Source organism: Wasmannia auropunctata, unplaced genomic scaffold (genome assembly GCF_000956235.1).
Source record: "Wasmannia auropunctata unplaced genomic scaffold, wasmannia.A_1.0 LD334508.1, whole genome shotgun sequence".
In the NCBI taxonomy this organism is placed as follows: domain Eukaryota; kingdom Metazoa; phylum Arthropoda; class Insecta; order Hymenoptera; family Formicidae; genus Wasmannia; species Wasmannia auropunctata.
Genome location: NW_012028382.1, coordinates 999583 through 1015184, shown reverse-complemented (window position 1 = coordinate 1015184; position 15602 = coordinate 999583). Strand labels below are relative to the sequence as shown.

General features: G+C 32.0%; 1 protein-coding gene across 4 annotated transcripts in view; it reads right to left on the bottom strand.

Moving 5' to 3' along the window:
- The window catches only part of LOC105458502 (calcium/calmodulin-dependent 3',5'-cyclic nucleotide phosphodiesterase 1A-like), an 86184-nt gene that overhangs the window by 63288 nt on the left and 7294 nt on the right, over nt 1-15602 (bottom strand). The window contains exons 1-2 of one of the 4 annotated variants that reach the window (XM_011703855.1): nt 12775-12850; nt 10591-11175 (exon numbers count right to left, since the gene is read on the bottom strand). The exons of 2 other annotated variants lie outside the window; for them this stretch is intronic. In XM_011703855.1, coding sequence (XP_011702157.1) covers nt 10591-10615 — 25 coding nt within the window. In that variant the 5' untranslated portion in view covers nt 10616-11175; nt 12775-12850. Of the gene's footprint in view, nt 1-10590; nt 11900-12774; nt 12851-15602 lie in introns of those variants that run through there. One more of the 4 variants, XM_011703854.1, reaches the window with a different exon arrangement.

The window sequence follows — 15602 nt, the reverse complement described above, 5'->3', positions numbered from 1 at the left end:
TCATTAGTGCACCATTCTGTGAGACTCGATATTATTATCGAAATTGGAGCTGCATAAATCTAAAGAGTCACACAGTCGGATTTATCTAGAAAATAGCACACGGCCGGATTGCCAGAAATTATCACGCAGTTTACCTTGATTGTTGTCACTTATTTCAATGACGTGCCAAGAAAAGAGCTAATAAGCACGATAAATGCAAAAATATTGTTTCAAAGTTCTATATAAGGCGGTAGTTCGTTCGAGGAAATACTCCTTGCAGATTTGCATTATATCCTGCCCACCCGCTATACTTGTTAATATTATCGATTTAACGTTTATACGTTTAGAATGATATTTTAGATGATATATAATTCTTATTCACAACTAAAGTCTTTTTTTCTTTCCCTCAATAACACGCTACATAGTACGATGTTTGTATGTCTTTTTGCCCTATAAATGTAAATATTTGTATACCTATGCATGAAACTAGCAAGGAATTATTATTTTATAAAACTAAGGAAATTTTATATTGTTCTGATATCATTTATGCCAACAATGTCAGCAAAATCATGTAACAATAGTGACAGATTCCCTTTTAGACATTTGCTTTTCGTTAGTAGTATTGATAGTGTACATCATCTTGTAAAAATAATAATGATTTTTTGCGATACTGTAAAGTTTCTAATAATTACTTCCGATACGGGATATAACAATATCAAGGGATATAAGTATTTTAACAGTTGATGGATACTGCAGGTTGACTACTACTGCAGGGAATATCACTAATACTATTGTGAGAAACACTGGAATTGAAAAGAAATGAAATAACTGTATAGTGACGAGTAGATACTATAACGGCTGATATAAAATTGCGCGGCCAGTTATAGATAGATGAATGTCGGTATCACTGCGGTCGAAAAAGCTGACAGGACGAATGCGCATTGCGGCCGGTCTATAGCGAGCTAGTTGGGCAAAGTCGTTTGACCTCCAGGGTGTAATTTAATTCAAGGGTTGGATGAGCAAAGATAGATATAGATGCACGAAAATGGGGATATACACGAGGCGAGGGTAGATGAGATAGAAGCGTGGTAAAGAGGCCGAGTTGGGACGAGAGCGAGGGGTTGAATGGAAGAAGGGGATACATTAAGATTCGACCGTGTCGAAGGAAGAAAAGAATCGAAGACATCATATAGGCCGACTCGAGACAGAGAAGAAGCAGCGAGAACTGCGTGGAAGGAAAGAAACGGCCCGCAGGCAGTGGGTAAACGGAGGCAAGACCGAGAATGATGTCGACCGTGATCTGAAACAACGTCAATGGAGAGACACCATTCCAGGATGGAGAATAATGTTTGGACTCGCGCCGCATCATCGAGGAAACGCTCGGCAATGTCGAAGGTCGTAAGGAGATGATATTTCAACCTCGAAGCCTATCCTTTATCTTTCTACGAGACTGAAACAGAGATTCGAACAGAGAAATAGGTGCTAGACAGACCTATTTCTCTGACAGCCGGAAATATTTTGAGACGCCCAGAAACGGTCCGATTTAAGAATTATCATGTTATTTAATCGAAACCTCAACATTTATCTACAATATATTTATTTATATAAGATACCGTCAATCAATAAATTTTAATAAATAAAATTAAAATCAAAACGTCACGTGCTGTAAAATGCTGTAAATGATACGTTATGTGTATCAATGCGCGCGCGTCAAATAATCAGAATGATACATGAATCTAATGACTCGCGTCTAATTAATAATAAAACACGAAAAGCGAGTTGACTCGATCGTATGCAACATGGTCCTAGCCGCGACACAGTTAATTAAGTAGAATATTAGCAGTTATTAAGTAGATATTAGCAGATAAATTCGGATAATATTAACAATGTCTATAAATAATAGATTGGAAAATCGCAATTATGTATTGAAATCATTGTAGCTTTAATTTACATATCTGACATACACTCTCGTACTTTTAATTTATACGATAGTTTAAAATTAATTCACAAAAATATTTTTCAATTCGGACAATTGCGACGGAAAAATATGACATATTCGTTATAATGCACGGAGCATACGAACGGTCTTTTGCATGATGTAACTTTATTGCACGATGCATACAAATACATATGTATAAAGAATATAACGCGTCTCGCAATTAATCCTAAAAAATTCACGATACCTGAGAGAATGCTTTAAGAGAGAATATTAAATTAATAGGTAGATTGAGAAATGTCGATTCGATACTAATAGCCTTCTACAAATGGAAAAATTATTAGCGACCAGACTTTGCAAATATACACAATTTATCCTTATACTATCCCATTTATCATTGGATCCCGAATATAAACGCGCACTCTGCAGTACATATCTTTAGGGTACTCGCGTTCTCCTGAGCGTTCTTCCTTTGACACGCTCTCGACTATCTGCCAACTTGGCAGCAGAAAGAACGGTCCTCTCATCTTTATTCCGCTGATGTCAAATCGAAATCGACTACGTGGCAATAATTTTGACATAGAATACAACTATACGTTCGCATGAACGTTCGACCTTAATATCGCGGCTTAATAACACATACGAAATCAAAACTACAACATTCAACTAATCGCTGAATATGCATGTGCTAAAAATATCGCATTATTAAACAAGAAAAAAGTTGCACAAGTAAATTACTCGTACAACTTACAAGGTATAGTTATTAGATCGTTGCATCCTATTGATCGTTGTATTGGCGAAACCAAAGTATAAATAGATGACCAAAAAAAGTCTTAAGCAAATTTGTATAAATTTGTATAAATTTCTATATCATTTTTTCTCGCGCCAATTATCCGTTTCGATAATGTGACGATACAGCTGTAGCTCAGAAACGACTCATGCCGCGACCACCCGCTCGTTCGAGTCTCATCGAACAATAAACGAATAACAATTAACAACACACAGAAAGTGGCGGTCTTGTGTGTGCGCATTCTGTTAATATTATTATTATGTATCTTCTGTATTCATGTATCTTGTTTTGTAGACTTACCGCCCAAGTTTAATTCCGTTCAATTGAAATTTACCAATTTGAAATGAAAATATAATCTAATTTCGACAATTATAATAGAAAACAGCGATTCCAGTAGTTATGTAAAACTAACACTAATTGTAAGTATAAGCCTTCTCTATCGAGGTATTTGCTTGGCATTTTATGCAATGACCCTCAAGTTTATATTAAATTTTTTGTGGATTCGTGTTGTATTCGAAATAATCGAATCCATTTTATTCGTCTGTTTGAGAAATTGCAAAATTCTTCTTATAATCCTCTAGAGACTTTAAACATCTTTTAACGAATCATATAAATGTATAAGCGATCTTTCTAGTAATGCACGCGAATCGCATTACTATACATATATTATGTATGTACCTACAATTAATTCGTGAATGAATGTGATGTACATGATCATCTTACACTAAAAACAATTTATATACTTTTCTTTCACTAATATTTTTTCATTTTCTTCAATCTGAATGATAATCGGAAGCAGATTGCATAAGTCTTTAAAGAGTTTACAATTGATATCAAAATTATACGTAATTTGGTATCATCTCCATACTTTCGCATTACTTTCTTATACGCATTCTTACGCATTCGATATGTTATGGGCCGAATCTTGTCTACAATGTAGTATCATGCACAGTCGTGATTGCGCTATAAAGACGAAAATACATAACATCGCCTGTTTCAGTCGCCGAGAGCAGACTGGCGTCGGTATGATCGTAAATTTGCAAAATAGAAACGCGTCGTTACCACATCGACCTCGAAAGATGCATACATAAATGCAAGAGAAAATTGCGAGCAACTTTGAACTGAGAGAATTGTGGGTACATTACGAATCATATTTTTGTAAAATTTAAGTTGGCATGAAATCGCGATTTATAATCAACTATAGAAAGAAATGTGAATAATACAAGTTGGCTAAATTCGAGCTTTAACCAAATTTCTCTCCCCTCCCCTCTCGTCCCTCTCTCCAGTTACACACATTCTCTACATTTTGTGTGTGTGTGTGTGTGTGTGTGTGTGTGTGTGTGTGTAATATAGAATTTAATATAATTCATACGTCCAGGCCTAATATCTCATGTTTTCATAAATGGAACTCCTTATTTTTTATAGCATATCTTTGTAATAATATTGCTATCGAATGTGCCCTTTAAAACCTTAAAACTTTTATCTGAAACATTTTTTGGTAAAAGGCGTAGGAAAAAAGATATTTGGAATAGGACATTGAAATTATTCACCCTGTGTATGTATGTATATATACCTATATATATATATGGTTTTAAGGGGCACATTCGATAGCAATATTATTACAAGGATATGCTATAAAAAATAAGGATATATATATATATATATATATGTACATACATACATACATATATACATACACAGGGTGAGCCATTTTAATGTCCTATCCCAAATATTTTTTTTCCTACGCATATATATATATATATATATATATAGATATATATACATAGAGAGAGAGAGAGAGAGAGAGAGAGAGGAGAGAGAGAGAGAGAGAGAGGAGAATATAAATGTATAAACATCAGAGCGACATCATAAACTTGCAAATATTTAACTCGAAAAACGGTATTCAACATAAAATCAATATCTATTACGGTTACTCCTAGAAACCTTCGAACGTCGTCAACCACTTGCGCATTCATCGATCAAAGTTGGATATTGCCTCACGTATTTCTCTCGATATACCGCAAAGATCTTTCGATAACGTTAATTGTACTCCAATTTTCGTGGCAAATGCAGTCCATTAAATGTATATTGTTTGCGTAATGATTTCCTTCCTCTTAAGGCCGGTTTACATAGTACGATCAATTGGCGTGCGAATTGATAGCGTCAGCAACTGAAGATCAGCTATTGGCTTTGTGTAAATAGATTGGTCGAGTTATACTCGAGTTGTACTTGTGAATTGGGTAGTATCTGGTAAGACCAGCTATTTTAAATATTTTTGTTCTATTGTCCATTGGATTTCTTCTACCACGCAGATAGGTTAGCTATATTAGCTAATCTTTATGAACGCACAAATCAGTATGGCCAGTAGCTGTCTCTCTCTAATTAGTATATAGAAAACCTATTATCTTATCAAGAGCCTCTCTTTCTCTTTTTCTTTGCTTCTTCATGTACAATATGTAATAATAATATGTATATGATGTATAATCACACAATATTAACGAAACTAATGCATTATATTACGAACAAGAATTCTACATTTTTTGACATTTTCACTTTATAATACAGCAATTGCTATGAATTACTACGTAGAGCTGAGATAACTAGGCATCTAGTTCAGATGCTAATACTACTGATTTAATGTCAAGGCAGTTCACATCGTGTAAATAACAAAAATCAGTACTGAAAGGACAGCTAGCCATTCAGTTTGGAGGCTAGCTGTTTTACTGACAATCCAATAGCTCACATTGTATATAAACCGGACTTTAATGTCAGCACATTGAATTATAATAATCTATTAGGAAAACTAAAGAGTTGTATCGTCAATGTTTGACAGAAATGTATGTAATTATTATTCTCTGTTTTTTTTCTGATAATTTTTATGATCTTATATTTTAATTAATTGCGAATACGTTAACTGCCTAAATATATAATATGAAATTAAATTTTTTTCCTTATTTGGTAGTTTTTTTATCTCGTGGCCAAATTTTGTTGAACCGATGTTGATTCGAGCTAACAACGAATATTTGGCAAACCAGCAATAAACAACGCGCGCGTGCGCGCGCTACACACATAGAGAGAGAGAGAGAGAGAGAGAGAGAGAGAGAGAGAAATTTGAAAGATTTTTGAAAGGTTAAAGACACAAACTAATATTATTTGTGTAAAATAATCTACTTTGCAACGACAAAAGTAATAGCGATTATAGATAAATTTTTCATAAAATTTCTGAACGTGATACAACAATTTATGAAACGGCTATACGCGTTACATATTATTTAATACAGATAACATGTGTATGTACATGAAACAAGACGATCTATAGCCATGATTTTGCGTTCTAAAAGACGAACAGTGTAAAGCTACCTCAATTTAATATACATATATGTATGTGTATATTCTTGAGATGCGACACTTACAGATGTAATATTTAAGAATTAATTTACAAATAATATAATACAACAGCTTAAATTCTATAGTTAATGTAATTAAGGCACGGAAAAGTAACAGAAATTTAACTTATCTTAATAACTGAGAAGAAGATTTAAAAAAATGTCTTAATTAAGTTTTCAATTTAACTTGAACTAAGAAATGGCTTTTCTTCATTTTGCATCATTTATTATACATGCAAAAAGCCAAATTATTTCATTAAATTACAATAAGGAAAATGAAAGAAAAAAGAAACGGTGATCTATAAAATTGCTGAGAATTTTCCTATTATATAAGAATTGATTAAAGTATTCAGAGAAAAAGAATATTTTAAAACAAATATCACAACAAGTTTTACACAAGCTCTAATCTTTAAAACAATTTGTATCAAGTTTTCAATTTTTTTTTATAGCAATTATTTATTCTTGATATATTTTATATTTTGACGCGTTTCTTTTTCCTGCACTATTTTCTTGTTTGTAATATTTAATAATCTCTTATTGATATAAGATGTAGAATACATATATGCGTATCAAATGAATTAATAAGCAAGCAGTCAATTAGAAGTGTCACTCCAAGAATGCGATTATTCTGACGAATCTTATCAAAATTCACTCAGGTCAAATCCAAACAAATTCCGCAGAAGTTGATGAGACCGAGTAGAGTGCGCAGCGGTCCGTACTTTATTAAAATATTTCTTTTATCATCGGTAAATTTTTTTGTGAATTTTCTTAATATAGTGTAAATACATAGAATGTTGCTCGCCGAGGACGCTGACCAGATAGCATACAGAGCCCAAAAGAATTCATTAGTATATTTAGTTTATGTCATCAATTCTGAGTTCATTTTCAGGTCCAAAAAGAATCCCTTTTAGAAAAAGAATTCTTTTTGCAACTGAAAATGAACTCAGAATTGGTGACATATAACTGAGTTCTTTTTTCACTTTCTGTGCTATCTAGGGAGAAACGTAACGAAATTGTAAAAAATTGGTATAATCTTTAAGAAAGCTTTTTTAACAGGATCATTAACGTTAAGCGCGTTAAGCGTATAAAATATGAGAAAACAGATAAATAGAAAAGATTACATTATAAAAATCTTTTTCAAATGAATTTCAATAACAATAAAAAAAACCTAATAATTAACAATCAACTATATTCTATTATACTTTAATATATTAATTATTATGACATGTTATTTACTTTATAACTAATTAACATTTAAAATTCGTAGTTTCCTAACTTTCTTATCATAAAATGACAGAAATGATAAAATATAATAAAAAAAAATATATATATACATATATATATATATATACATATACAGTATATATATATATATATATATATATATATATATATATACATATATACTTGATGGCAAAATGTTTGTGTGTAGTCCCAACAGTGGATAATTTACCGACGTAAGTTGTGGTGAAACATCAGATTTTGTTGCAAAGAAAATCACAAAGGAATACTGGCGCCCACTAGGTGACCATAGATAACTTAAACAATGTTATTGATTTTTGACAGATAATATACTTATATGTATATCTACGAGCTATAATTTAAAACACGATATGCAATTCAAACGCGATGTTGTTAATTATCGAAAGAAACAATAGAAATTATACTTATTTTATACTTTTTTAAAAAATTATCGAGTACAGTATTAGTAAATACAGTATATAATAATTAAGTTTAATATATAGAAAATTACAATATATGGAATTTATTGCACTTATCAGATATAATTATTTCGTTTATAATACAGTATAGTTATAATACAGTACGAAGAAATATTAAGTTATAAAATCTATAATTAGATGATGTAGGAGTTAGGAGTGTCTGTTTTACCGATTAAATGTGATTATTTTCAGATTCATAAATTTTTTTATTGATTTCACAGAATTATAAATCTTTTTCCACAATTAAAGTATATAGATAATAACGGAATGCAAATGAAACGATTTTGCACGAAATTTGAATATTTGAATTTTGTACAAACTGAATATTTTACAAAAATATTCACAGATTTATATAAAATATTTAATTAAATGTCAATTTTATATATATTATTTTTTATAGGAGTCTATTCGTAAATTTTACACTAAAAACTTTCACATACATATATGTACTCGTATTAATAACCGCGAAAAGTTTTTATAAATGCCTACATATTAAAATTCATTATTCAATTCATTATAACGTATTAATTACTGTAGTAAAATGTATACGAATATTATGCATTTGCGAAACATGCTGATTGCCATTTACATGATGATTTCATTAGTGATTTACAATTTGAATTTTACCATTTGAATAATTCATAATCGAATTTGATAACATATGCAAGCTCTTTCGCATTATGCAGAATAAGCTAATTACAAGATAAAGTACATTAATAGCTAGTAAAATTTTTAAGTTTGCAATCCGCAGAAATAAATTCAACCGTACTTGCTCCTTGAATATGAAATTGAAGTTGTCATCTGATATAAATTTTTCGATATATTTTGATCAACCAAGAATAATGCTAGAGAGAGAGTTACTATTGCATGCTAAATTATTCTGGATTTTGCCATATAAAAAGATATTTTTTATTATAGTTACATAAATTTTATTTAATGTTATTATATAATTATATGATAATAAGAGAATGTTTGTGCAAAAGAATTCAATATTTCGCATAAAAGTAATTAGTATAAAATCAATTAAAACGCTTTCATTGATATTTTAATGTAACTTGGTTTTAATTGGTCGTAACATTTTGTATTGATTCGCTTTCCCCCAGAAATAAAATTTTTGTTATACGCGGCGGGATCTCTTTATTATATAATTCTGATATTTATATCAAAAATTTAACATATTGAGCTTAATGTATTTGATTTTTAACATTTTATTTAGTCGCATGTTTTTAGTTGATAAAACTTTGATAGTTGGAATCATGTTAATTTGATTTAGTTAAAATTCAATGATACAAACAAGTTGTCTGAAAAGTTAATGCGTGGTACGCTAAGTACCCGCACGTTAACTATGATTAATTGAAACAACCTCGATAACTCTCAATGTGACGTATCAACTATTAACAGCGCTTCCTGCAATTATCAAAGTCCGACTACAGTTCACTTTGCTTCTACAAAACAAACTATATAGGAAAATCACGAATGCCAGTATATGATGATTGTTTATTCTCTGATATAATATTAAAAAAAGTTGTTACTAATCAACTGACATTCTTCTACTTGTAATTTTTCCGTACACAAAGAAATTACTCTGTAACTTACAAATCGACAGTCAAACTCATCGCGCGAGAAATATTCTTGAATAATATACTGATAGATATTTTGATTGAAAATATAAGCAGACCAAAATTAACCGAGCTTTCCGAGCTAAAGGTTCTTAATTTTTATAATTCAATACTATTTTTCGATACTATTGTAAATGTCACTTTAATTTTTTCTGCTGTACGCACAAACAACACAATCGCCTTAAATAATAATATAAAATTAAAAAATAAATAAAAACTTATATTATGAAGCAACAATGCATCATATTAACAATGCAAGCAAAGAAGTTTTAAATGAATATAACATTTGGTATCAATCTTAATATATATTTCCTAATATAACTTGAGCATGTATCATTACCAAAATAAACTACTTGTAAAAATCGATTTTCATACGGTTACAATGTTCATCATTAGTACGAGTTAATCGAACGATTCCGAAAAGTACCGACTATCCAATAACTTTCACGATTGCCAGCTGCGCTTTTATTCGCAAATCCGATCTCCTTTAAAAGCCTAAAATTTCTTAACCGCAAGCGGAAACAAGTGAAAATGTTATATATTGTTTGTTTGAATGTTAGAAAATCGATTTCTTTCGTTATTTAAAAATTAATATTGTATAAAATATGCAAAAATATTGAATTATATATAGAACATTGATATGATTTCTTTGTTAAAATGCTACGCTATTTGGAAATTACTTGGTGAATTTTGAATACTACATAAATATTCGGAAAATTTTTTTATTTTGATAATGACAAGATTCTTAGATCGCTTTTCAGTTTGTTGAGATGTTCAAAACAGCCGTAATAGTCTGTCTAAAATTAAGATTAAGGATTAGGTATCGAAATACCGTACAATAATATTAATAAAATAAAAACAATGAAATGTCTCTTTCCTCTCCTTTATTAAACTATCACATGATGGTAGGTGGAACATGAAATAACAAAGAGAATCCATCGAAACAGAATATTCTCTTCGGGTAAGGCACATTTATGTATCTCGCGTTTAAATCTCAGAGAGTAGAAAGCAGAGAGAGAGAGAGAGAGAGAGAGAGAGAGAGAGAGAGAGAGAAGAAGAAGAAAAAGGAAGATATATCTTTATAAAACAAGATGTGTGATGGCTCGAGAGAGAGGTCCTCGATAGTGTCGAAAATAAGCATCCAAAATAGCTTCCTTACCTTGTGCATGCCTATCCTTGTCCATTTCCTTCGTAAGATGAGAGGTAAGCGCACTACACCGTCTCTCCGAATCACTGCATCACGAAACTTTCCAACCTTGACCAATCTTGAATCGCGGCGCGTGTATCGATTTTAACAACTTTTCGAAAAGTGTGCGCATCTGTCGCAAACGAACTAATCACCGATGTCAGATTTGCTCGTAAAAGGATCCAATACGTAATAATGCAATAGGAGAATTTTTCTCCAAACTGACCGATCGTTCTTTTTCAAATTATTCAAATTCAAAATTGATGAAACCATTAGCGATAATAAAAAAATTCTAAACTATGTAAGCACGTGTTTTCGATATACTCGTACGTGTGTGCGAATCACGAAGAGATCAAAGTCGCGCGATAAATCGAGGAAAGCCGAAGAGTTCATCACGTCACATAGTGACACATCATTTGCAATGTAATATGTGCAGTGACCAAATTGGTATTACACGAACAAATTAATTTGACATTTATACACAATGACATATGCATTTACACATAGATGTATTCATTCTTTATGCATAATATAATTATCTTCTTTTTGATCGCAGACCTAAATTCGAAATAAAATTTTTAATATTTGTCTTGACTTTTGAAAAATCATGTAAAATCAAGTCAAATATCAATCAAATACTAAAAATAATATCATATTCATATACATTTTACACGCCCCTCCTATTTTCAACACTTCTTTAATAATTATTTATTGAAAAAAATTAATTATTTTAAAAAATTGAAATAAGAAAAATTTAATATAAGAAATTGACATAATGTTTTAAATAATTATCAGAAGAGTACAACTAATTATCAAGTAACTAAGTGAAAAAATTATATTATATGGTTGCGAAAATTGCAGGTAGATGTTATTAATTTTTTTCACTATTCATATTATCTATATACATATCAAGAAAAAAGAAAAGAAAAAAATATACACGTATTTATTAATAAGTGAAAAACTTATTATTAGTGCCGTTCGATCGGCGCCTCTAAGCGTCTATTCTAGCAATTGGGAAACAATTGCGGATTATGTATTAACGCAAAGTAGCAAGTGCCATTAGGAGGATGAAATTGGAATCTGTACAAAGAAATTGTTTTTATTTACGATGAAAAAAAAAGAGAGTGAGGGATATTTGAGATTAGAAGCGTGTGTTTGCTGCTTCCAAATTCAAATTTTGTAAAGTAGTAAAGTTACGTACGTAACTTGAAAAATACATATATAATCTTTATAATTTAGTGTCAATCAAATCTTTTTAGAAATTATCTGTTGTTCAAAAATATACTCTTTTACATACATTTTTAAATTTCTAATCAATTTTATAAATTTTTAGCTCTAAATTTATTAAAACAAAATTCTTTCCGAAAATTTCAAAATTAAAAAATATGCGGAAAGAAGAAAGATAATGATGCTCATCGATCATAAATATAAATATAAATAATTCGTTAAAAATAAAGTAATATTGTTTCACTAAGATACACAATCTGCCCGAAAATAAGCTCTTTTTCAGTTGACGCGTTTTTCATTTGAACCTGTTTTGTATATCATGACTATCTTAGTAAGTTACAACGGAAAAAAGAAAAACGTAACCAACGTTGAAAAGTAAATCGCGGCGAGTACCGTGAAGAAAGTGACGAAAGGATTAAATCGACGTTTCACGAGTAAATAGACAATTCACACATATATCTCAGAGAGAGAACTCAAATGAATGGCTATATTCGTAATTGCTGTTTCAGTCCTTTGGCTTTTACTAGCGTAATTTCAAATCAGGAGCAATGGAGAGAAAAAGAGAAAAGGAAAGAGAAAAAGATCATTACAAAAATACCAAGTTACAAATTACAAAAGTAACAAGAGCCACCGGTTCTTTTCTTCCCTGTTTTTTTTTCCACTGACAAAAAACGGAAAGTTTACGAGTATACACTAGACGACGAAGAATGGCGGATAAAGAGAGATAGTGGGGAGAGAAGAAACGTAAGAGGCGCGAATACACTCCGCATGCGGCTACAATAGAAAATAGAGGCGACGAAAGCGGCGCGAGGGTGACAAGGCGTGATAAGGGGTGAAGGCATTGAACGCGTGCGAACGAGGTAACGTTCGCTCTGAACTCGAAGCTGTGGAAAACGCGCGTGATAATGTGTGCTGAGAGAGGGATAGTACGTCAAGACTACCACCCGACTACGACGAAGCGTCGTGGGGTAGATAAGGTAGATGCACTTCGACGGAGTGTCGTTGGACTACTGACGATCCTGAGAGAACGAACCGTCCGCGTCGGCTGCGGGGCCTGCGGGCTGAGCGAGCGGGACGCGGTAAGCGCGCCGCGCCTCACCGCGCCGCGTCGCCGACATCGACGATGACGACGACGATGAGAGTATCCCGCGAAACTCTGATATGCGTGCGCACGAATGGCGAATCTTTCCGTTCCCCTAAAGATCCACCAGTTCACGTCTAGTCTATCCGACCATGTGGAGATTTTCGTGGAAAAAGGGAAAAGGGAATAGGTACTTCCGGAGTACAAAAAGTAAACTGCGTACGAACGGGGATGGATTTCCCTTTTTGCAACTGCGCCGCCGAGACGGAGCGAATGAAAGGAATATGAAAGTAAAAAGAATCAAATGGGAATCTTATTTGTTGCTAATATAAAAGATGTAATAACAAAGTCTCAAAAGGATGGAGGATAATTACTTAAACTATTAGGATAAATGCAAATAACACGATAATTTGCTAACAATAAAAATCATATTTACAACCACTAAAAATTATCTCCCAATTAATAATAATTATAAAATCATTAAAATATAAATGTACTTATATCTGTTTTCATTTAATCGAAAGAATATTATTAAATTGACGTCAATATCTTTTTAGTTATCTTCGCGCCGCCCGCGCGTACCATCTCACACACTTTTTGTCGCACAATTTAAAAGTCCAAATTTTCTCCACATATAAAGTAACAATATAGAAGAAAAACGATATAGAGATAGATATGTATAACATGTAGAACGGAACCCAGCTTAAAATAACAAAGACGAGGGGAATGATGATCTGTGATATAAAAATAACAAATGATATAATGAACTATCGAAGACCACCGAGTATTTTAGGTCAAGAAGAAAACACAAAGGAAAACCTTTCAGGTCAAAATAATATTGAAAGAAAATTGCGTTAACTTTTGAACAAAGAGATGATTAGCATAACAAGTTTAAAGTTTTCGATATTTCTCGTTTCTTCCTTCCTTCTTGCAACCACTTTCGACTATCTCGAATTCATACATAAAGCTTTCCGATGAGGAAATTATTTAATCGCAATCCAGCACTTTATTCGCAAAACCGTTTCTAATTTTTAATCGTTTGTAACCTGTCTTAGCTATCTATCTCGTCTTTTAAAGTAAATAGAAAAAAGGAGAAGAGAAATGTCGACTTAAAATTGATTATAAAAATTTATTGTCAAAATTAAGATTGTGAATTGTGACAAGAGAGATATCGCGTAGTTATCTTCTGTTACGGAAGACGTGCGCAGTTTATATGTATAGCAATATACAACGAAAACGCTTTTTATACGAGTGCACTGTTTTACATGGCATACCTATCAAGACACTTGATTCTTGAATTGTATTTCAATATAAATTAATTTTGCGCGAGCGTTTATTCGTCGCTCAGCGCATGAATTTCAGAGCATGATTCTCACAACGAGAGAGAGAGAGAGAGAGAGAGAGAGAGAGAGAGAGACCGAAGACTTGGAGCGTTAAAAGCAGCAGGATAGGAAGAAATACAGAGAGGGTGACAGCCACGGACCCTAGATATTAATACGTGTACCGTGTCGGTTCACTTTGTCGAGCAACGACGTGTAAGATCGACTCTGCCGGAGAGATACGCTCTCAGCTCGCCGTACCGCTGATACTTTGTCCTCGTTGCAAGGTGAAATGCTAACTAAAGGGGATGTTTTAATGGCAAAGATAATAATATGCCTGTGGTCGCGATGGCTATTCCTAGACTGACAGAGATATTCGCATGATAGCCATTTGAATACACGCCATTCGCTATCTACGCGATCTTCGATTCAAAGAAGAAGGTATTGCGATCGTAACTTTGCTAATTAACTACTGCGAAAAAATGCGCTTACGCATATAGTCTAACATTAAGATACATAATAGTCAACGTGTTAGACATCTGTTATAAAAAGTTGTGTAATTAGTCGATTAGTTGTATTGAATATTCTTTATTTTTCTTAAATTTTTAATGTTAAATTATTAAATTTAAATTAGCACGCGAAAATCGCGAAAATAATACTACAAGAATTTTTTTATCAAAAAGCTTTTTTATTTAAACGTATGTATTATATATTTTTAAATACTGCATCATGAATGTTATAAATATTAAAAATTATGTTTAACATTTGACGGTTATGAAGAAAATGGAATATGCTGAATTTCCACATAGAAATCTTAAAATCTTTACAATTAGATCTCGTGGTACGCTATAATATTAATAAATACTGGACGACATCGACTATCGGCGATGCCGATAATTCAATTGTGATGGATGAATTGAACGAATGTAAAGAAAACGAAAGATTATTTTGCGTTCACGTTGGTTTTACATGTGTAATAAAATAATATTTCATCCATCTCTCAGAGCGCGTGATATCGACACTGACGTAGTGTATATATTATATATGTAAGATCGATATTTGAGCAATTCCTCGATGATACTTAAATATAAACGAACGTTCGTTGCTTTTGTTGCCACAAAATTCAGCAAACTACCATACGCCCCATAAATATGGCTCTGAAAAAGGCTCTGAGATCGATTGCGTTCCTAAATATAAAAACTGCATGTATATACGCGTATATAAAAAGTCTGCGCGAGCGAAGTAGCTTGGAGCTATCTATTGCACGCAACGTATAGTTCATATATTTTTTATGTAATAATATAACGTATATTTTTTCAACGATTTTATATATATATATATATATATATGTATATATA